This window comes from Lissotriton helveticus, chromosome 3_1, assembly GCF_964261635.1.
Source record: "Lissotriton helveticus chromosome 3_1, aLisHel1.1, whole genome shotgun sequence".
Lineage (NCBI taxonomy): Eukaryota > Metazoa > Chordata > Amphibia > Caudata > Salamandridae > Lissotriton > Lissotriton helveticus.
Genome location: NC_136061.1, coordinates 328,634,608 through 328,659,430, shown reverse-complemented (window position 1 = coordinate 328,659,430; position 24,823 = coordinate 328,634,608). Strand labels below are relative to the sequence as shown.

At 40.5% G+C, this 24,823-nt stretch overlaps 1 protein-coding gene across 13 annotated transcripts in view; it reads left to right on the top strand.

Moving 5' to 3' along the window:
- Nucleotides 1-24,823, top strand: part of SPATA22 (spermatogenesis associated 22) — a 1,667,071-nt gene that overhangs the window by 139,492 nt on the left and 1,502,756 nt on the right. For 4 of the 13 annotated variants that reach the window (XM_078679932.1, XM_078679931.1, XM_078679929.1 and 1 more), the window contains one exon: nucleotides 13,156-13,201. The exons of 8 other annotated variants lie outside the window; for them this stretch is intronic. In XM_078679932.1, the coding sequence (XP_078536058.1) occupies nucleotides 13,159-13,201 (43 nt within the window). In that variant the 5' untranslated portion in view covers nucleotides 13,156-13,158. Of the gene's footprint in view, nucleotides 1-13,155; nucleotides 13,202-24,823 lie in introns of those variants that run through there. One more of the 13 variants, XM_078679937.1, reaches the window with a different exon arrangement.

Below are 24,823 nucleotides of genomic sequence, written 5' to 3'. Positions count from 1 at the left end.
ATACTAATTAATCAAAATTACTATTCCCACTCCAGTCTACATTAATTTGGGGTAGGTGCTGGACACTAAATATTAAAAATTACTATTCCCACTCCAGTATACATTAATTTGGGATAGGTGCTGGACACTAATTACAAATAAATTACTATTCCCACTCCAGTCTACATTAATTTGGGGTAGTTGCTGGATACTACTTAATAAAAATTACTATTCCCACTCCAGTCTACATTAATTTGGGGTAGGTGCTGGATACTAATTAATAAAAATTACTATTCCCACTCCAGTCTACATTAATTTGGGGTAGGTGCTGGACACTAATTACAAATAAATTACTATTCCCACTCCAGTCTACATTAATTTGGGGTAGGTGCTGGATACTAATTAATAAAAAAAATATAAAAGCAAAAGAAGAAAAGACAAAAGAATAAAATGAGTAAAAAGGATTGCAGAGTAGTAAGATAAGACAGGGCTTCAATTCACATTAGTTCAATTCACAGGTAGGAAACAAGCAACCCCAGATTCTATCTATTTTGATCAGTGCTTTAACACCTCTTTTCCTAGCTAACAATAGTTCCATATGATGTATCTCTTTCACCAAGCACCACCATTCGTTTACATGAGGTGATTGTTCCGCTATCCATGCTCGAGCTAAGACCAGCCTTGCACATGCTAGTAAAATAAAAATTAGGTCTTGAAATAGAGAAGTGTTTGGCTGCATACCTAAGAGAATCATATCTGATGATAATGGTACCTCAATTAGTTGTTTCAATCTCAGAATATTTTCTAAGCTGTCCCAAAATGGAGCAAGAACAGGGCAGAGAACCAGCATATGTTCTAAGTCAGCAGCCTGAAGGTGGCACTTTGGACATTTAGTGCGATCATTGAAAGCGTTGTTGGGGGCCCTTTTACTTATTTGTAAAGGGGTATAGTAGAGTTGACATATCGTTTTGTATGCTTGGAGTTTTAAGCTTGAAGAGTGGACTAACGTATCAATTTTGTTTAAAAAAGAAGAAATTTCATTCGAACAAATACCGGTCGTAAACCGTAGAGCCCATTTCTGTGCTAATTTGGGACAGTCATCTATCTTGCTTTCAATAAAACATTTGTATCCTTGGCTGATGGTAGCTTTCTTATTCCCCACTCCTTTATACATACATAACCAAAAATCTGAGTCCACAATCTCTTTAAGGTTTAGTTTCCCTATGAGAAAGTCGCGTATTTGTATATAATTAAAATAAGTATATGCTGGTAGTTTATATAGTAGCCTAAGTGTATCAAAGTCCAAAAAGCCTGATGAGCCATATAGGTCCCCCAATCTAATTATGCCTCGATTCGCCCATATCTTACATCCTGAATCACTGAAAATACTTGGTAAGCCCGGATTATTCCAGAGGGTTAAAAGAGAATGATAGAATGATGCTTTATTCTGAGTCATTAATATCTTCCATATACCGATTATATCTTTCGCGGTCTTGAACCTAACTCTTTTAAAGTAGTTCGGGTCGTTATTTCTAGCCAAAAATTGTAAGGAATCTGATCCTAACATAAATTGGTGGAAAAAATATGGATTACTAGAATTAAACAAGCTCTGTAACCGCCCCAAAAATGAGGCAAAATAGTACATTCTAAAATCTGGAAAGTTAAGACCTCCTTTAATGAATGGTAATTTCAGGGAAGAAAGTGTTCTGCGATTCTTTTTAAAGCCCCATATAAAACTGCCCAATATGCCATTAATTACATATAAATTACTATTCCCACTCCAGTCTACATTAATTTGGGATAGGTGCTGGACACTAATTACATATAAATTACTATTCCCACTCCAGTCTACATTAATTTGGTGTAGGTGCTGGACACTAATTACAAATAAATTACTATTCCCACTCCAGTCTACATTAATTTGGGGTAGGTGCTGGACACTAAATAATAAAAATTACTATTCCCACTCCAGTATACATTAATTTGGGATAGGTGCTGGACACTAATTACAAATAAATTACTATTCCCACTCCAGTCTACATTAATTTGGGGTAGTTGCTGGCTACTAATTAATAAAAATTACTATTCCCACTCCAGTCTACATTAATTTAGGGTAGGTGCTGGATACTAATTAATAAAAATTACTATTCCCACTCCAGTCTACATTAATTTGGGGTAGGTGCTGGACACTAATTACAAATAATGTACTATTCCCACTCCAGTCTACATTAATTTGGGGTAGGTGCTGGATACTAATTAATACAAATTACTATTCCCACTCCAGTCTACATTAATTTGGGGTAGGTGCTGGAAACTAATTAATAAAAATTACTATTCTCACTCCAGTCTACATTAATTTGGGGTAGGTGCTGGACACTAATTACAAATACATTACTATTCCCACTCCAGTCTACATTAATTTGGTGTAGGTGCTGGACACTAATTACAAATAAATTACTATTCCCACTCCAGTCTACATTAATTTGGGGTAGGTGCTGGACACTAAATAATAAAAATTACTATTCCCACTCCAGTATACATTAATTTGGGATAGGTGCTGGACACTAATTACAAATAAATTACTATTCCCACTCCAGTCTACATTAATTTGGGGTAGTTGCTGGCTACTAATTAATAAAAATTACTATTCCCACTCCAGTCTACATTAATTTAGGGTAGGTGCTGGATACTAATTAATAAAAATTACTATTCCCACTCCAGTCTACATTAATTTGGGGTAGGTGCTGGACACTAATTACAAATAATTTACTATTCCCACTCCAGTCTACATTAATTTGGGGTAGGTGCTGGATACTAATTAATACAAATTACTATTCCCACTCCAGTCTACATTAATTTGGGGTAGGTGCTGGAAACTAATTAATAAAAATTACTATTCTCACTCCAGTCTACATTAATTTGGGGTAGGTGCTGGACACTAATTACAAATACATTACTATTCCCACTCCAGTCTACATTAATTTGGGGTAGGTGCTGGATACTAATTAATTCAAATTACTATTCCCACTCCAGTCTACATTAATTTGGGGTAGGTGCTGGACACTAATTACAAATAAATTACTATTCCCACTCCAGTCTACATTAATTTGGGGTAGGTGCTGGATACTAATTAATAAAAATTACTATTCCCACTCCAGTCTACATTAATTTGGGGTAGGTGCTGGACACAAAATAATAAAAATTACTATTCCCACTCCAGTCTACATTAATTTGGGGTAGGTGCTGGACACTAATTACATATCAATTACTATTCCCACTCCAGTCTACATAAATTTGAGGTAGTTGCAGGACACTAATTAATTATAATTAACTATTCCCACTCCAGTCTACATTAATTGGGGTAGGTGCTGGACACTAATTACAAATAAATTACTATTCCCACTCCAGTCTACATTCATTTTGGGTAGGTGCTAGATACTAATTAATAAAAATTACTATTCCCACTCCAGTCTACATTAATTTGGGGTAGGTGCTGGACACTAATTACAAATACATTACTATTCCCACTCCAGTCTACATTAATTTGCAGTAGGTGCTGGATACTAATTAATCAAAATTACTATTCCCACTCCTGTCTACATTAATTTGGGGTAGGTGCTGGACACTACTTACAAATAAATTACTATTCCCACTCCAGTCTACATTAATTTGGGGTAGGTGCTGGACACTAATTACAAATAAATTGCTATTCCCACTCCAGTCTACATTAATGTGGTGTAGGTGCTGGATACTAATTAATTAAAATTACTATTCCCACTCCAGTCTACATTGATTTGGGGTAGGTGCTGGACACTAATTACAAATAAATTACTATTCCCACTCATGTCTACATTAATTTGGGGTAGGTGCTGGATACTAATAATAAAAATACTATTCCCACTCCAGTCTACATTAATTTGGGGTAGGTGCTGGACACTAATTACTAATAAATTACTATTCACACTCCAGTCTACATTAATTTGGGGTAGGTGCTGGATACTAATTAATAAAAATTACTATTCCCACTCCAGTCTACATTAATTTGAGGTAGTTGCTGGACACGAATTAATTACAATTAACTATTCCCACTCCAGTCTACTTTAATTGGGGTAGGTGCTGGACACAAAATAATAAAAATTACTATTCCCACTCCAGTCTACATTAATTTGGGGTAGGTGCTGGACACTAATTACATATCAATTACTATTCCCACTCCAGTCTACATAAATGTGAGGTAGTTGCAGGACACTAATTAATTATAATTAATTATTCCCACTCCAGTCTACATTAATTGGGGTAGGCGCTGGACACTAATTACAAATAAATTACTATTCCCACTCCAGTCTACATTAATTTTGGATAGGTGCTGGACACTAATTACAGATAAATTACTATTTCCACTCCAATCTACATTAATTTGGGGTAGGTGCTTGACACTAATTACAGATAAATTACTATTCCCACTCCAATATACATAAATTAGAGGTAGGTGCTGGACACTAAAGAATAACAATTACTATTCCCACTCCTGTCTACATTAATTTGGGGTAGGTGCTGGATACTAATTACAAATAAATTACTATTCCCACTCCAGTCTACATTAATTTGGGGGTAGGTGCTGGATACTAATTAATAAAAATTACTATTCCCACTCCAGTCTACATTAATTTGGAGTAGGTGCTGGACACTAATTACAAATAATTTACTATTCCCACTCCAGTCTACATTAATTTGCGGTAGGTGCTGGATACTAATTCATAAAAATGACTATTCCCACTCCAGTCTACATTATTTATGTGTAGTTGCTGGAAACTAATTACATATATTTAACTATTCACACTCCATTCTACATTAATTATGGGTAGATGCTGAACACTAAATAAATATATTTTAATCTCACTCCAATGTACATGAAATTAATGCAGATACCTATAATATATATTTAGATGAATAAAAAAACCTTAAACACTATATACAATACTACAGTATCGTATATATTTGTAAAAATAATACATTAAAAATTTACATTTTATATAGAGTAAAATGTGTGAAATTTAAGTCATTATCGATGTTTTACAAATTAATCAGTCCTTACACTGTAAATATATCAACTACATAATATTTTATGTAAAATATCTAATACTTTTATCAAATATATTTTTTAAACTTTTACAAATGTAAAACTTTAAAAATAAAGTACATTTTTACATGATTCAGAATAATTAATTTAAAATATAAAAAAAAATGTTGACAAATATTTACAATATTACTAAAATATTGTCACAAATATTTACAATATGAAAAACATTTCTAGAATATTTTCGAATTTTACAAATGCAAAATATAAATTACAAATATATTATTATTGACAAATGTTTTCTAAAAATATCAAATGTTAACATATTTTAAAAAATTTTAGATTTAAAAAAAAAAAATTTATTACATATTTTTTTTAATTTCTAAATGTATAATTGTTTTACAAAATAAAAATTTTATATTATTTTTATTAACCCCTTCCATGCTTATGACGGAACGGTTCCGTCATCAGCGTCGGTGCTCCGGTGCTGATGACGGAACATTTCCGTCATGAGCCAATACGGTTTTAAACCCTTCAGCACTGCAGCGAAATTCGCGCAGCACTGAAGAGGTTAAAATCTAAATATATTTCAATAATTAACAATTTACAAGAATTTTTTATAAAATTTTACAAATCCAAAATATAAATAACTTATACATTATTTTTCACAAATTGTTTCTAAAAATATCAACATTTAAAATAATTTAACATTGTTGAAATTTATTTTTAAAAATTTGTAAAAAAAATTCCATTTTAAATTTGATTATTTTTTGAAAATGTTACATTTTTAAATAATTAAAAAAAAAATTATAAATATATTTCTAAAATTATTTTTTTTTAAATAAATCTCAGTAAATAAATTCACAATTTTGTTTTGTAAATTTTTTTTGAAGTAAATATTATTTTTAAAACACTCCCCACCCTTATCCCCTATAAACCCAACATCCCGCTCCTAAAAGTATATATGATTTTTTAAAAATACATTTATATTTTTAATATTATTATTAAATATACAAAAAAAACGTTGACTTTTTTTAACATTTTCTACATATAATATATACATTTTTAAAACACTCCCCACCCTTATCCCCTATAAACCCAACATCCCGCTCCTAAAATTATATATGATTTTTTTTAAATAATATAAAATTTTATTATTATATATACACATTTATATTACTACATTTATATCATTTACTTAAATAAACATATTACAAATTTTTATTTCGATATTTCAACACATCATCGATATTTAAACACAACGATATTTTGTATTCGATATTTTTCATTCCGATATTTTAACACACATACTAATAACGATATTTTTGTTGTCAATATTTAGATTTTCGATATTTTTTACCATCGATATTTAAACATCGATATTATGTCACATCGATATAAAATTTTCGATATTATGTCTACATACCAACTGATCTTCAGAGTCGTGGAAACAATAGATTTTACTCAGTCATTCGTGCCTGCTTCGTTTCACCAGAGGTACAGAGAAATAGCGAGATGTGCATTGTCAATAAAAGTATTTATTGAACAGTCTTCTTTCTCAAGCAGAAGAAATGAACTGCTACAATCGTGATACAGGTTGCAAAGTATAATGCGTACAGTAAGAAGAGTATTATAAAATAATACTGTAAAAGCATTGTATGGTTCCTAGACCATAAATAAATACATACATAAATAACAAAGGCTAAAAAGTACTCAACTGGTGCTTCTAAAATACGCCTACCCCGATGTACCTAACCTAAGTCTAATACGAGGGAAGAAATAAGTGAGGTGTAGCATAAATTTAGTATTCTTTGCCAAGAATCTATCCAAGATTTCTCTTAGGGTCTAATCAACTCCGTACCTTGGTTTAGAATGAAGGATGTCAGTCTCAGGACTCGATTTCCCAACCACCCGCAGGGGTAGCTTGGAAACACTGGAGCTGGATTTCTCGGCAAGAGAAAAGACAGCGTCTCTCTCAGTGCATCTGCTGGAGGGTCGGCTTCCTTCGGCACTTGCTGTAGCAGGATGCGTCGGGCAAATAGACAGTTGAACTGCTCCAAACCACTGTGTGTTTGCTTGGGCAAGTGTGGTCATATTTATACCTTGAAGGTGCCGTGTTTGACGTAAAGGTGGACATAATAACGTCATCAAAGAGTCTCAGTTCTTTGAAAACTCCATGAGTTCTTGGACAAATCAATATTCAAGCAAGGGGAAGTCCCTAGCTGCTGAAGCCGAGTTTTCCAAGAAATCGTTGTGGATTTTCGGAACTAGTGGAAGTAGCCATGCCGTATTTGGATTGCATGAGCTATGTCTAAATATGGTTATGATTTCTATGTGTATATAAGGATATGGTGATTTATACCTATATAAGGACATGAATCGGGAAAATTACACTAGGGTCCTAAAATGCTTTACCACAAATTCAGAGGTGGACAAATAATCATTGCTCTCAAACTCCATATGCTGTGCCTATTTCAGAAATACATGGGTTTCCTAGAGACCCATTTTTCGATCTACATATTTCACCAAATTACTTGGTCTGTACTCGATACACAATAAAACACTGTTGTATGGTGCAGCTCAGTTACTGGCTCTGGGTACTCTAGGTTCTTGGAGAACCTACAAACCCAACATATCTGAACCAGAAGGGTCTAGCAAACATAATGCGAATTGCTTTTGAAAATCGGCCACTCTGACAAAATGTTACATATGAAATCATTGTCACAAATGACTGTTTTTCCTACTCATTCTTTATGTCAATAGTTAGTTTCTTTGGGAATATCTTGAGGGATCTACACATGTCACTCCTTGCTAAATTCAGAATTTTGTCTACTTTTCAGAAATGTATAACTCTTGTGGATCAGCCATGGGTTTCACACTGGTTTCCACCACAAACTGGAAGTAGATTTAATGCACCAAAAATAAGAAAAATGGGCTTCCTGTTTGAAAAATGCCAAAACTGTAATAAGAAATTATATTTTTTGATTCAGCTCTGCATGTTCTTAAAAGCTGGGTAGATGGTGACTTTAGCACAGCAAACCTTTTGTTGATGCTGTTTCAGGGGGAAAAAAACCAGACACTTTTTTGCAGAGCACTTTTTCCTATTTTTCCCAAAAATCTGAACATCTAGCTGTAGTTTGGCCTTTTTCCCAATCCCCCTTCTCAGTAATCCACAAACCTTATAATCCCCAGGATACTAGAAAAAAAGAGTGCCAAATTAGCGTGGATACTTAGGGGCAGATTTACGTTTCCTGGCGCATCCCTGCAAATCAGCAGGGATGCGCCAGGAAAGATGTGTCATGCAAGTTTACCCTTGCGCCACCACAGATGCGCTGCATTTACAAAGGATAAACAGATGCGTGTCGCATCTGCCGGGGTAAGGTTGGTGCAGTGCTGGAGTTTCTTTGTGGGCGCGACGCAACTCCAGCGCTGTTCCAACCCTGCCTATGTTCAACATAGTGCGTCAAGCCTTACGCCTGCTTCAAACATTTGCAAGGTTTTGACACAGCGGGGTCGGAAAAGTGACTAAGTGAAATCTTGTAAATTCCACTCAGCCACTTTTGCGAGGCGTTCCTGTGCCGGAACCCCCCCCCCCCCCATGCTCCGGAACTCCCACATGAAACCTGGCGCAGGTTTCATGTGGCGCAGGGCTTTACAACGTGGCGCATCTCCCTAGATGTATCACGTTGTAAATACCCCGCAGCATGGCGCTGGCTTTACGCCGCCGTTGTGTCACAGAAGTGACGAAACGGCACTGCAAAAGTGGCGTACGGGGCTTGTAAATCTGCCTCCTTATGTGGAAAAAGGTTATGGAGCTGTGATGGTTCCCGAGTCAGCGCCGACCAACCCAACATGGCCACCGCCGATGCAAATCCCGGAAGTAGGGTTAGCGGTCTAGTCTCGGAAGGGGGACAAGTCCGCGAGACCACGAAGACCGCTGAAAAAGGTAGCTGCGTCCGGAAGGGCGTTTGGCTGTTTTGGAGAGCGAAGGAGAGGAGGACGCGACCGGAGCCGAGCCTGAGGAGAACCAGGGACCTGTGACCTCGAGGAAGGAAGAGGACGCCGAGGAGATCTGCGCGGGAGCTGAGCAGGAGCCACGAACCAGCGGAAAGGAGCCAGCAAGAGAAAGCAGCTCGTGGAGCACTGCCCCAGGGACCACTGTACTCCCTGACGGCGAGGAGGCTTGATCTCCCTACGAAAAAATGGTTCTGTACAACCACTGCCCCGCCCTTGTTAGCCCCCGTTATGAACATACTGATGCAGTTCTGCCAGTATGATCCTCTGGAGGGCACGATGTATTTCCAAGATAGGACATCCCGAGGGAGGTTTACGTATCACTCAACAGAATCTGGTCCCTGACTTCCCACACGGGTCACTCCCTGGTCACCCGCGCTCAAAGCAGCAATAACCTTCGATATAAATTACACGCACAGTCTTTATTGACGCTTGTCTAAGGCCCCTTGTGATCGTTCACTAATGATCGATGCACAATTCAAGATTTGCAGGTCTCGCACACAGCAATAATATTACTAACTTAGACCAAACACGGAACTATGGGCTACTCCTAACCCTGTTCCCCTCTTTTGTTTTATTTTTAGCATTTCTTTAGTCATTGAGCTAAATCTACACCCGGCTGTAACCCCTTTCAGCCCACAGATGATTTTGCCAATGTGCATCAACATCACAGCCCTTGATTCCTCCAGCCTGTAAGGGTGAGTAACCCTATACAATTTCTCACTTACAGGTGTTATTGATTGCACCTTTCAGTCTCTCTTACACACACCTTTATGTATTTCAGACTGTGTACATATAATCTCCGCATCCCTGTCTTGAAGAAGACCCGCCGTGACCACCTACAGGGGCACTATAGGGTCGAAACGTCGACGCAATATTCAGTGTACATATAATCGCCGCATCCCTGTCTTGAAGAAGACCCGCCGTGACCACCTACAGGGGCACTATAGGGTCGAAACGTCGACGCAATATTCAGGTCCAGATTGACCGGGTTTCTATACTAGGGAAGAGCATCTGGATCAAAATCAGACCCTGGCCTTTCCTAAAGAAACATTCATATATAATTTGCTGACACTGTATATATTGTTCACTGCTTTCTCACTATGTCACCTATAGACACTATAAGAATTCCTTGTAATTAATTATATTTCACAGTCTTTTTCTAAGAAGTGTATTGCTTATCATGAAATGAAGTAATTTTTGATAAACAATTGATTCAATCTCGTTGAGCTCAGGACTGATTCATTGAGTACTGTTTTTGTGTTTTTGTTATTTTGTGTGTTAAGAGAGCATACCTATTCCAATTACGTTTATTGTACATAAGATTCTATGTCAGTTCTACCCGATAGTGCTTAACAGAAGCCTGAGCACGTTTGTTTTCTTTTCTTTTGGGTCCACGCTCAGCTGCCACAAGAAGGAGCTGGGAGCAGAGGCGCAAGGAGTCTCCAGTGAAGGACCCCAGACTTAACAACTCGGCCTACCTTTGTGTTTGTTCTACGCTGACTGTTGCTATATGCAAAAAAGCACCTTTTTTGACAGTTAACCCCTTAAAAAAAGGAATAAATCAAACCTATAAACTTATATCGCTTTTGGAACTACTTCAGTGTAGTATAAGGGGGGGAGAGGCGACAGACGGTTGAGTGAGCCCTAAGCACAAACTGCTCCAAATAGCCAACAAGCATTTGCAATGCAATAGGTCTCGCATTAGGAAAGTTTGAGCTATTGGTATTGTAAATGGCAAAGTTTTTATTTATGTTTTTTTTTTTAAATAGCTAAATTAATAGCTTCGTCATTTACAATGCCAATAGTTATAACTTTCGCAAATGTGATACCTATAGCATTTGTAATGCAATATGTTTTGTATTTACAAACCGCGAGAGGACAAAAAAAAGCTCCGGACCACCGCCTCCTCCCAGGCCTTCAAAAGGGACCTCAAAGTTCTCCTCCTCCAGAGACACCTCCAAAAGTAATTCACGTCCTCTTGCTATTTGTGAGGAAGACTTCCCACTACTGATAATTTCTACTTTCCATGGCCATGGAAGTGCCTTCCCAGTGTATGCCTGTGATTGGAGGGTCTGCCTTTTTGCAGTATTTTCCATGTACTGGTGTTCGGTGCCCTTTTGTAACATGCACACACCACTCTGCCCTTGCAACACACGGCTGCTACCTCTCACATGTCTTTGCCTTTGATACTTGCACAAGTGCCACCTTGCCCATGTAACGCTTGTTCCTGAGCCTGAGTGTCTAGCACTTATTGCAGGACTATACCTCTAATTATACTCTGTTTTCTCTTATAACTGCACACTTGTCACTTTCATTTCCTCTTGTGCACTTTTGACTACCTCATGTATTTTGGTTGCTCACAATTTTTACTCCAGTATTTTGTTTGCTCACGATTGTCACTATTACCTTTACTACCCATGTATTCTGGTTGCTCACAATTTTTACTCAAGTATTTTGTTTGCTCACGATTGTCACTATTACCTTTACTACCTCATGTATTTTTGGTTGCTCATAGTTTTTACTACCTCATGTATTTTGTTTGCTCACAATTGTCACTATTACCTTATGTAAGTAACGTATGTTTTTGCAACCTGTTTTTTTGTAATGTTCTCATTATGTTTCATTTCTGTTCCTAATGTGAAGCGCTCTGATGCCTTCGGGTAAAGTCCGCGCTATATAAAAATGCATAAATACATAAATACCGCCTTCGGGTAAAGTCCGCGCTATATAAAAATGCATAAATAAATAAATTCCGCCTTCGGGTAAAGTCCGCGCTATATAAAAATGCATAAATAAATAAATAAATAAATACCGCAAATCAAACATCCTCGTCACTCTGCCGGCCTGCGACCAGGAAGTCAGGCAGGCCGGCGCGACAACCGGAAACAGGAAGTAGGAGGGCGGGAGCCTACCCCGCCTCCCACGGAAGAGCCGCGATTGTTTTTGGAGCACCGGAGCAGGCAGGAGCCTACCCTGCGCCCCGGTGCCGAAGGAGGGAAGAAGAGTCCTGCTGCCGGGCCCTGCAACTGAGGAGAGCCGCCGCACGAAGGAAGCCGGTGAGTGGGTTGCTGGGGGGGGAGCATGTGTATGCGCACGCGCGCGCGCGCGTGCGGGGGGGCGGGCTGTGTATGTGTGTGTATGTGTCTTGGAGTGCGTGTGTGTGACTGTGGGGGAGGGGGTGTGTGTGTGAGCGAGTGTCTGTCTGCGCGCGCATGTGTACGGCGCGGGACGCGACGTGCGCGTTCGCGCACACTAATCCAGCAAAGAAAACTCGTACACCCTCTTGTCCTCCTTCCCCCCAGACTGATCGCTATACGTCTCCAGCTGGACACATGCATCCGCTTGCGGATGCATTGCCAGCGAGACCCAAAAAAGGGCCCAGCACTAGGGGGAAGGAAATCCCAGCACTTAAGGTGTTTAAGCATGGCAAAACAAAACACGCATTGACAAAACGAAAAAGCTGGCAGCCAACGACAGACCAATTGGATTTACCAGTGCTTGGTGCCTTTGAGATTGCTGTGTAGCCTAAGGAAATGCTTTAAATCCTAATTGATGTCTAATGTGCTTGCTGCTTTGTGTTATTGTGCTGCATGAGAAAATTATTCTGATTACCTTAGAGGCAGTTTTTCTAGTTGTACAACATACACTGATTTAACAGGAATTACTATGATGTGTAAACGTAAGTTCGTGGCTTGACCCTCTAATCATACTTTCATCAAGGATTTCCACAATGGCTGATGCCATATTGTTTCACCTGTTCTTCAATATCACTCCGTAGTGAAGATATATCAATATAAAGTCTACAAAGTTGTGATTAGGCAGCACGTGTTGAAACGAGGAAGTTTTGTGTGATATGTCAATAACATTAAAAGATTTTCCCACTACATCAAAAACATTTGATATGCCTACATAACATCCTTTGGTGGACATGATTGCATCTTCCAACAATAAGTGTACCTTCTCCTTTTCAAAGTAACTGTGATTTCAACTGTTATTTGCAGACTGAAGCATGGCATTTAAGTTTTGCTAATACTATGTCGTTAAAATTAATTGATTGTTCAATGTATATTGCTTGCTTTTAGAAAATGAAGAGGAATTTCACTGATAGTTTGACACGAACTAATGCAGGTACTTAAATATTTAATGACTCATTGAATCCACTACATTTATAATGTTAAGATGAAAAAGAATTTTCATAATATGATATTACATCTTTTTAAAGTGTAATTATACATATACAATTGCAATTGTCTAATGGTATAGACGTTATTGCCAAATGTTGCATAGGCTTACTAATTGTTCATATGTGATGCATTATTTTAAGTGTTATTATGATATTTAGATATGATGTTTTGCGTACATTCATTCAAAAGGGTGACTCGGGCCCTCCTTACAAGTCGCCTGTAACTCCATTGGTGACATTAACAAGAGATACAGGCCCTATTGGAATTACAAGACCCTTGGTAATTTCACAGATAATTTGCAGTTCACCCAGATATATCAGCAGCTATAGGCAGCCTAAATAGCGAGATAAAACTCTAAGTAAAAATGAGTACTGGGGAATAGGGTTCAATATTCCCAATTCTCAAGGTAGTTCCTTATTTCAGAGGGAACCCTAAAGGCACAACTTTAAAAACTTGGTTAACCCCAACCGCCCTCCACTTCCGCCTCCCCAATGAGTTACAAGTGTCCCACGTATCAGAAATGATGCCTCTTCGGGTATAAGTAGAACAAGCAGATGGGGAAGTTAGAGGAGGGAAAATAGAGGTGTGTGTTTGCTGCGATCATGTTGTGGCCTCATCCAGTGCCATCACACTTCCCTTTGGCCCAGGGCATTCACCTCATGTGCTTGCTCCTGGCAGTGAAGGTGGCATTTTTTACTACCTCTCACTCCATTCCAGAGTCCAGGCAAGTCTGGATTGACGATTGGATGAATCTCCTGGGTGGTGCAGGATCTACTGCCTTCCTTTTTGCCTCTTCTCTTTTGTTGCAGTTGCCCTTCCCTTAGCAGATGGTTTACATGGCTTGGCCAGTGGTGTGACCTATTTCTCTGTGCCACTGTGCCTGCTGGGAGAAGACAATATTGAATTATTGCATTGTGTGGGAATTTTTTCATGAGCTCGTTGGTAGTCAGGGTTTACTGGGCCCAGACTGTCTTAATCAGAATGGTTTATCACTTTTGTCTAGGGACATAATCTTCCTGTTGCACCCAAAACTGATCACTAAGTGCACCCCTTTAGGATTTGACTCTCAGAGTAGTGAACTCAGACAGTCCAAGCCTTACTTAGGAGGGTAGTGTGGGGTTAGAGGCTCAGCACTCAACAGAAGTCAGATGACAACCCCTTCTTACCCCTTCTTTAGTTTATTGAAAAAGAAATGGACTTTTTCTGATAGAAACTTTTAGCCGCAGATTCCTCACCTTTTGAATATTCCCCAGATGTCAGATTGGATTTAGAATCTTTTCAGCAGTACTACTGCGTGCTGGTAGGTGGCACCGTCCACTTGCACAATGATGCTGTACTGGTACGGGAGTGCCTTTTAGTGCCTATACAGGTGTTGCTCCTGTGCGCTGACTACAGTTCATTTCATTCTGCACCACGAAACCTGGATTCAGGGCTATCTCTTGTCTGTTTGAAATTGTTTTTCAGTGTGAAAGGAGTATGTCACCTCCCAAAATAACAGGTTGTAATCCCTGTAATGACGGTCACAAACAAATGTCTGTAAGAGTCCTCACCAAATTTGCCTGGGGTCATGATACAACTCTATGGCCGTTGATGAACCCTTAGTCCATACATGACGACGAGGCGAAACTCTACATTGTCAAGCGCTGGGATAGTCCGCTACGAGACTGGTGCAAGTCGAAAGTTTGGTCACATTCGAGATTCTGAAGTCACAGGAGTCATTCCAGGGTTCAGTTTTCCTCTCAATCCAAATCTTTGGGTAAGTGAAAGAAAAAAAACACAAGAAATCTAATGGGATTTAGCCCCTTCATGTCACTCACAACATCTCAAGAAGGTGTGGGGTGGCACAATACATCTCGATCATGCTTCCGCAGTCATTCGACTTCCGAACTTAAACTTGTTCCAGCATAACCTGAGTTTCCAGGGCCATCTGCCACTCCTAAACAGATCAAAGAGTTCTGTGCGGCCATGTTATGGCTGTTCGGATCCTTGCTGAATCCTTCTGGTGTGCCTGTGTGTGAGAGGCTGGCCTGGTATATGCTGTCCACTAATGTAAGTGGGCACCTTGCACCAGTCCAGACAACCCTTATGGTGATTTAAGAGGACTCAGACAACCTTAGAAAGCTATCCATGTGGTAGCTGTGGAGCCTTCAGGCTTAATCTTGAAGGAGTGTAAAGCAGCTTGTTTTACCGGAATGCAATCTTATAGAATAGATTAAATGAGAGGAAATCACTCAAGGTATTTATTAAAATATATATATGTATTATATAATACTCTCTAGTACGTTTCAGTATCTCCTACACGGAGATATACACAAAGCACATAATGTTATAGCAAAGAAATTACAGTAAATCGCACTAATACACAGTGAACCCCGGGGAGGGGACCAAACCATATACTAAAAAAGTGGAAACACAACTGCGTGCTCTGTACAAGTCTATGTGAAAGCCGCGGTTGGAATTTTAAAGTTTAGGGACCCTTCCCAGCGGACATCAAAGAAACCCTGTGGAAGACAGAGGGTTGGAGAGCCACCCCACCCGTGGATACCAAAGTACCCAAGTTACCTAACCCAGGAAAGCCTGGTGCATAGATGTGAAGTGGCATCGGAAACCGTAGTCAAACCCAATGGAGTACTTTGAAGAAGAGCCGCTGCTGGAAGGGAGAAAAGTGTCAGTTGGAATCAAAACATGGATTATGTCGAAAAGTACCTGAAAGCAGAGGGGACAGAGTCTGGGTCACTTGAGACTAACCAGGAGCTCGGTAGACGAATGCCCACCGATGTCCAATGATTTACAAGGACCTTGACCCTGCAGCTGCAGGGACCAGGCAACGTCGAGGACGACCAGGAGCCAGATACGAGCTGTCCCATGAAGGATGTCAAGTGCTGAGGGGATGGTGTCCTGCGGGAGCACCAAAAAGCATTGGAAAAACAACTCACGCAGGAAGTCATGGGAGTGTATGGTTCGGACCAGCAAGGTTGAGGATATTCACCACACACAAGGGAGTCAGGGCAGGCCCCAAGCAATCAGGGGAGCCCAAGGAAAGCAAAGTTTAAATTCAATTGGACCCACATGTCAGAGGCACAGCAGTCGTGAGAGGACCTCGAGCATCTTCACAAAACAACAGGCAACAGAGCACTTGGTGCGAGGTGGTTTAAGATCTTTGCAGGAGAAGTTGCCAGAGGTTGGGGATACTTGGAGCCCAATGCACTGGTCACAGAATTGCCAACAAGCACATGCACTTGCAAAAGCAGCGTTACTGTACCTGCGAACGCAGAGGAGTGACATCTTCAGTCCAAGAGAGATTATCTTCGGATGTGTTTGATGCTCCACAGGTCCTACATGGATCCTGTATGGTGCACAGGCACAGACGATGCAGCAGACTGAGAGGAAGACAAAGTCAGGCCCAAACGAAGTCCAGCAAAGTCCAAACTGCCCAGACAGTCGAAGTGCAGTGGTTTCAGTTCTGAATCTTATCCATGACAAATCTAATGTCCTACAACCAGGTAAACCCTTAAGTACCCATGGGAGAGGGATGGAAAGTTTCAGGGGAACCTCCCAGGGGAGGGCCGGGACAGGGGGGTGGTTACTCACATGTCCTTTGTCCAGTTTTGTGCCAGAGCGTGAGCCAACAGCTCCCAGGACTGGTTTGAACTGGACTATGCACAGGGACACCAAATGTGCCCCTCATGCAGACTTTCAGTCGCTTGCAAGTGCACCCACCCAGGTATGTCAGCACATGTCCTTGCTGTGACTTAGGGCCAGATGTAGGTAATTTTTATTTACCGACCTCTTAAATACCGAGTCATACCGACTCGGTATTTAAGAGGTCGGAAAATAAAAATACCGAGATGTAGGTAATTGCAGATGTGCAATTACCGAATCGGAAACAGTCGGTAATTTCCGATGTGGTAAATACCGACCAGTCAATGCCCATGCATTCCTATGGGCTTTGAAGCCCATAGGATTGATTGGGCATATACCGGTCGGTATTTACCACATCGGAAAATACCGACTGTCACAAGGGTGCAGGGGGTGTCACTTTGACACCCTCTGGCACCCCCAAAAGAGGCTCGGGTGCCATGTGGCAGGCATACCTGCCCTAAGGGCAGGTCTGCCTGTCATATGGCATAGGTGTGCATGCACACATGTGCATGCACACCAGAAACGGTATTTTACCATCAAGTAGTATTTGATGGTAAAATACCGATGTTGTACTGCTTGTGGGACTCAGAAGAGTCCCACCTACATACCAATTGTCCGGAATCAGTAATGATACCGACTCGGTATTTTACATACTCGGTAAATTTACCTACCGGTAAATTTACCGAGTCTGTAAATTACAGGGACCTACATGTCAAATTGCTTTTACCGGGTGGTAACGGCCGAATTCGGCCGTTACCACCCGGTAAAAGCCTACCTACATCTGGCCCTAAGTCACAGGTCAGAAATAGCAACACTGAACTGGCACTGGATTCTGGAACAATGGACCAGTTGCCTACCAGGAGGAGAAGCAGTAGGGTTAAGGCAGTGCCTTACCCCTTGCCTCAGGAAGAGGGTCAGACTTTGCAAGAAGCTGATTGTGAGACCCAGGAGGCAACTGTCTCAGAAGAGCTTGAGCCTGATCAGGTTGAGTTTCCTGGGACAGGGGGACCATCCAGGGCATATCTGAGGCAGGCACAGTTAGACTGCCCTTCTCTTGAACCCCTCAGACAGCAAGCTGCTGCTGGTAATGATAGTGGGACCCACAAAGTCTATTGGGATGATGGGCTCCTGTATTCAGAGGCTAGAGACCCCAAGCCTGGATCTTCCAGGAGGTTGGTCATACCTTTGGCATTCAGGGGCTTCCTTCTCACACTAGCCCATGATATTCCCCTGGCAGGACATCTTGGCCAGCACAAGACTTGAAACAGGCTTGTCCCTTACTTTCACTGGCCTCATATGTCAGTGGATACCAAGCAGTTTTGTCGCTCCTGTGTCACCTGCCAAGCCAGTGGCAAATCAGGGGGCACCACAAAGGCCCCCCTAATACCACTACCTGTGGTGGGGGTTCCCTTTGAACATGTAGGGATTGACATTGTTGGACCAATGGATCCCCAAACAGCCTCTGGGCACAGGTTTATTCTGGTGGTAGTGGATCATGCCACCAGATACCCAGAAGCTATTCCCCTAAGGACGACAACAGCACCTGTTGTGGCAAGAGCCCTCCTGGGAGTTTTCTTAAGAGTGGGGTTTCCAAAGGAGGTTGTCTCAGACAGAGGTGCAAACTTTATGTCTGGATATCTGACTACTGTGTGGAAGGAGTGTGGAGTGAACTACAAGTTTACCGCACCTCATCATCCACAGTGCAATGGTCTAGTTGAGAGATTTAACAAGTCCTTAAAGAACATGATTAAGGTTCTCCCTGAAAAGCTTAGGTGGAGATGGGACCTCCTGCCTCCCTGCCTTTTGTTTGCTTACAGAGAGGTCCCACTCAAGGGAGTTGGTTTGTAGTGTTGTTCCTATATTCCCAATAGGCTCTGCGCATTGGAATACTATATCCTGTAGATTAGACGTAGGACTGAGGTCGACTAGGTCTCTGCCAAATATACTAGACTTAATTGTGTGTGCCAGCTAGCTCAGAGGTCACTAGAAACTTTCTCCAATAAACAAGAAGGGATTAGTTTCTGAAAACCGCATAAACATGACAACTTTGTTTCCCCAAGATAAAAACTTATCTTCAGAGTCACGGAAACAATAGATAGTTATTTTACTCAGTCAATCGTGCATGCTTCGTTTCACCAGAGGTGCAGAGAAATAGAGAGACGGGCATTTTCAATAAAAGGTATTTATTGAACAGTCTTCTTTCTCATGCAGAGGAAATGAACTGCTACAATCGTAATACTGGTTGCAAAGTACAATGCGTACAGTATGAAGAGTATTATAAAATAATACTGTAAAAGCATGATATGGTTTCTAAGCCACAAAATACATAGAATACATACATTAATAAATAAAGACTAAGAAGTACTCAACTGGTGCTTCTAAAATACACCTACGCCGGTGTACCTAACCTAGGTCTAGTACAAGGGAAGAAGTAAGTGAGGTGTAGCTTAGTTTCAGTATTCTTTTCCCAAGAATCTAATCCAAGAATTCCCTAAGGGTCTAATCAGCTCCGTACCTTGGTTTTAGAATGAAGGAGGTCTGGTATCTCTCTCTCAGGACTCGATTTCCCAACAACCTGCAAGGGTAGCTTGGAAACACTAGAGCTGGATTTCTCGGCAAGAGAAAAGACAGCGTCTCTCTCAGTGCGTCTGCTGGAGGGTCGGCTTCCTTTGGGATTTGCCGCAGCGAGATGCGTCGGGCAAGTAGATAGTCGAACTGCTCCAAACCACCATGTGTTTGCCTGGGCGAGTGTGGGCATATTTATACCTTGAAGGTGCCTAGTTTGACGTAAGGTTGGACATAATAACGTCATCAAAGACTCATTTCTTTGAAAACTCCATGAGTTCTTGGATGAATCAATATTCAAGCAAGGGGAAGTCCCTGACTGCTGAAGGCGGGTTTTTCCAAGCAATCGTTGTGGATTTTCGGAACTAGTGGAAGTAGCCATGCCGTATTTGGACTGCATAGGCTAAGTCTAAATATGGTTATGATTTCTATGCCTATATAAGGATAGGGTGATTTATACCTATATATGGGCATGAATCAGGAAAATTACACTAGGGTCCTAAATTCATATACAACACCCACTCCACTTTATTATGTTAAAAATTACTAAATTATAAGCACAAACACATATCTAAAGCATGTGTTTACAATCCCACCCAAAATACAAAAAATACATTTGCACACACAAAAATGAGCATTTGACTATACGCATTTAAGAATAGTGTTTTCATATGAAGTATAAAGCATGAAACCAGTAATACTAACTAAATCAATACTGAAATGTACATTCATGAATGGCTCTTAATAACAGAAAAAAGTCGAAGCCATCCCATCGCAGAATAATATACTGTTTTGGTTATGAGGACAAGTTCAAATATTGTCTCTAGGAAGTATGAATAGTTTTACTTTAAGCAGATTACTTTGTGCCCCAAAAAAATAATTAATAAATGTATAGTTCTTTGGGAAAAAGTAAAAATTAGCCGTAGAAAGCTTTGGAAGGATTGTTATGAAAAGTGAAGGCCAAATTCAGAGTTCATGGAACGCTGTGTGCAAATTTCAAAAGTTATTCTCGGTGTCAGGAGAAAACATCAAATCGTCTAAGCTGGCAAAGAAATCGTCTCCCACAGTAGGTGAAAGTGGAACTACTTCATTAAGTAGATCAATTGTGCACAGATGAGAAGCATCGCCGTCAGCCGCGTTAGCAATGTTCAAATCAGATTGTACCTGTGTGCCTGTCGATCCGCGTATCTCACCTCCAGTTGGATTTGCCGGTGAGATCTCAATGAATGCCGTCGTCAGGATAGGTAGCCGTTGGGGGCAACACAACACGTGAGCCGTTACCGGACTCAGTAATGCGTCAACATCCGTTGGCAGTGCTGATGGAAGTGTAAGACAAACGTCCAACGCGCATTCTTCTCCACAAAGCAGGCATCGTAGAACAGGTAAGATGCAATCTTGCCAGATTGGTCTGAACGAGAGAAACCATGTGGTATTCAGATCTCTTAAATGAGCCTAGCCAAGAATCTGTGTAATTCGGTCATGGTACCGCATGGCTAGGAGAGCATTCTCCATGGCAGTCTGGGTATCGTTGGCGACTGGACTTGCCATATCGGAGCAGAAGAAATAAAAAAAGAATTCCTGCTACAAGTCCCAAAAAAAGAGGCAGGCTGCTGAACACAGAGTGCACAAAATTTTGAAAAATGCCTAGGACTGCTTGAAATGGTGCTAACAGTCCCAACATTTCCGCGAAATGTATTGGGCAGTTTGTTGATAATAAGGTATGTATCTCTGCAGAAGTCCTTGCAACTTGCAGATCATATGTTTCTCTGGGCGAGGTCAGTGGCACAGTTTTTTGCAAAAGAATGGCTTTCATTCTGCTTAAAGTATCAATTCGTATAGAAGACTCCCTGTCTGTCTTGCTTTTTGGAAACAATACTTGCATACAACAAGTGACCCTGGCTGACACACTAACTAGATAGGCTTTTCCTGGCAACATGCCACAACAGCTGTGATCATTCAACATTATGGAGCTACCATTGGATAGCTGCCTAAAAACTGGATCTATCACTGCTGCTGGTGAACCGTGCAGGTGGCAAGAAAGGTTATTTGAAGAACCCTCATAGGCTCTGTGTAAATTAATACCCTGACACAAAAGTGTACCGCTTAGTGAGTTCTTACAATTTTTTCCACTAAGAAATACCTCCTTTCCCCCACTCCAACATTTGTGTGTGTATGGTAAATTTCAGGTTGACTTAATGTATTCTTTACTCAACCTTTCATACAGGCCTGCTGGTATGTGTTTTAAGCAATACTGAAACTGGAAAATCGTCACTGGTATCGTGATGGTGCCATGTATTATCCATTCCACGACTGGTTTCTCAGAAACAGTTAATGGTAATCTTTCCAGTTTTTCTATGCTCAGCACAGTATAGTCTGCTCCTCTTTGTGCCAAATAGATTTGTTTATCTGTAAGGTTAAAGGCCGTAAACAATGACGTAGTGTTGATTAGGCGCCATGGCACGTAGCCTGAAGGGAGATTTTGTAATGTCCAGCCTAGCAGCATTACAGAACATAATTGAGACTGGCCATGTTGTATCAATAGAAAGTCCTGTTCTATTATGTCAATGGCAGATGATACGATGCTGTCCAAAGAATAAATTCTGGAGGACAGAGTCGTTAACCCATTGTCCACTACAGAGAGAGCTTTCTCTAAATTAATACGATCAATTTCTCGTATTCTTTCTGCAGTTTCTATTTGCGTGACTTTCCATGCTTCATTGTAAGCAGCGTATATACTGGCGTATATGAAATGTTTTTAACATGGTTTACGAGGTCCAAGTAAGAATTCTCGTAAGTCAACGCCTTCTTTAAGTAAAGTTAAGTGTTTTTTAATTTCTGGAAGTGTGGATTTCTGTAGCCACCCAAGGCATAGTTTTCCTACACTGTATGTTGTTACTATTCCTGGATGTTGTCTCTGGGAATATCTTGGGTCTGGCCTAGTTACTTTGAACCCTTGTGTTTTGTTCAGGAATCTATCTTGACAGTTATTCGTGTCTGTGGGCCAGATTAACCATTTTTTCCATTCAGGATGTGTTCTGTTCTGTTGTAAAATATAATTTACGTCTACCTCCTCATCTGAAGTTAAATTACTGTCAGGTGTGGCTTTAGGTATGGACGATTTGTTTAAATCTTTTGTCCTAGCTAAGCCAAGACATGATGTTTGTTGAACAGTGTCATTTAAAAACATTATTTGTTCTGGGATAATGCAGGCTCTGAACAATGCTTCTAAACCTTGTACCTGCCAGTCTTTTGTGCCCCAAACAGTTTTTGTCCCAATGTTGTCTTTCCAAAAGTTAAAACCTAATGTAGACAGCTGAGTATTAAAGTTTGCAAAATAAATTTGTTTAGTATTGGTCAGCATGTTTTTCATTCCTGTCTCATTCACATTTTTGAAATAAAACGTTTCTGGATTTGTGACATTAAAACCTGAGAAGTATAGAAACTTTTCATAAAATGTTTTTGAGCTGCCATTTGGCGGTGTTGGACAATGTCCCATTGATTGTAAGTAAAAACATTTCTAGGGTTTTCAGATTTGTGCAAATAATGGTGACCATAATGAATAAAACAATACATTTGTTCATAATCTGATGAACCTTCTAAGTATTCATGTTTTGCGAATTTAGCTGACATTTCTAAATCTGTCATCATATTATTAACAGTTTCAAAGTCCCATTCCTCAGAAAATGTACTGGGTGGGACAAAGTCACTCAAAGAAACCTTAAACTGGTGTAGAATCTTCAACAGTTCCACCGGGCCATAAATGTCATAAACAGTTGTGTCCCATGCTATACCACCAGGTATAGGAACGGCTGTGATGTTCACTGATGACAGGTCTCTTCGCTCACAATGAGATGATTTGTGAGGTTTCAGGAGCAAGTTGATGTTCTTACTTGCTGTGTCCATTGTACTGTATTTTCCATCTATCATCTGTCCCAAACTAAAAACAAGAATGAGCCAAAGTAGAAGAAAAAGCACACCTAACACAATCCAAAATTCAACCCATGGTGAAACCAGATATGTATTTTCAAGTTGATGAAAGAGTTCTGTTATTTTTTCTTTGAAAGTTGTATTAGCTGGCGTAGTTTCAGGTTTACTGGGATCCTCAGAAAATGTATCAAAGTTGATGAATTAACCAGAGGCAGTTCTGTCAATTGTTGGGATTGCATCCGGATTTTTCGGAAATTGCTGGAGCTGTTTCTTCCTTTGTCATATTAGTATAGTCAGAGGCTATATCATTGTAGACAGGTGTTTTTTGACGAACTGTTATTTGGGTTTCAAGAGGTACAAGTTCCATAGCTTTGTTGCATATTCCTTCTTTTCTTACTGCAGGTTTATCAAAGGTGATGCGTCTTTTAGTTTGAACCTCTTGGATGGTAGCAAGATTTGGTTGTCTCCTACATCTTGGGAGTCCACTGGGCCTACTACTTATTATCGCCCACATGATGTGGTTTGACCAGGTCGATGGACACAATTCTGTTCTCTCTTTTTCCAGCAAGGGGTGGTAGTAACACTGATCTTGTTCCGTGGATTGCTAACACAGGTACTGCTTTTCTGTAAGAAGGCCCAAATTACTTTTTCACCGCGATCTTTTTCCTGACTAGATCCCCAATCTTAGGAATCCAGACAGGCCTTGCTGGGACAGGTGGTTTTCCTCAGTGGTCGTTTGCTTCTGTATTGTGTTACTCAGATTTCCTCTTTTTTCTATTAATATATCATATGGAGTGATTCCACCCAGAGAATTTCTTGGCAGATTAATAAGACTACGTTGGACACTGATTAGATGTTTGACCCACCCGTCACCTGAGCCTAATACCCTAGCTGTTATAGATTGCTTTATTTCACGTTTTTTTCGTTCCACTACCGCATTTCCCTCAGGATGGAATGGACTTGAGTACCGCAATGCAAAGCCCAAGCTAGCCATGGCCTCCTTGTAAGCTCGAGAGCTAAACGCCGGACCCTGGTCAGAATGTAGCGTGCCGATTGCGTATGTGCCGATAAAGACTCGCAAATCTTTTATAACAGTTTGGACGTCAGCCGAGCGATGAGGCCACATCCAAATGAATCTTGTGCAGGAATCCACTGCGACCATGATGTATTTATAGTTGCCATCCCTTTGTAAGGGACCACAGTGGTCCAGGTAAACACACGCTAATGGTTTATCTGAAATTAGAAGGGGCGTCTGCGCAGGTCGTTTCACTGTAGAAACTTTCATTTTTGGCTGATTTCACATTCTAGAACATAGTTTCTAGCTTATTTTCCTCATGCGCGGCCACCAATATCTCTGTTTTAATAATGATACCGTGGCGGAAACTCCTGCGCGTGCAGAGGCAAGTCCTTCATGTGCTGCTAAGATTAGTCC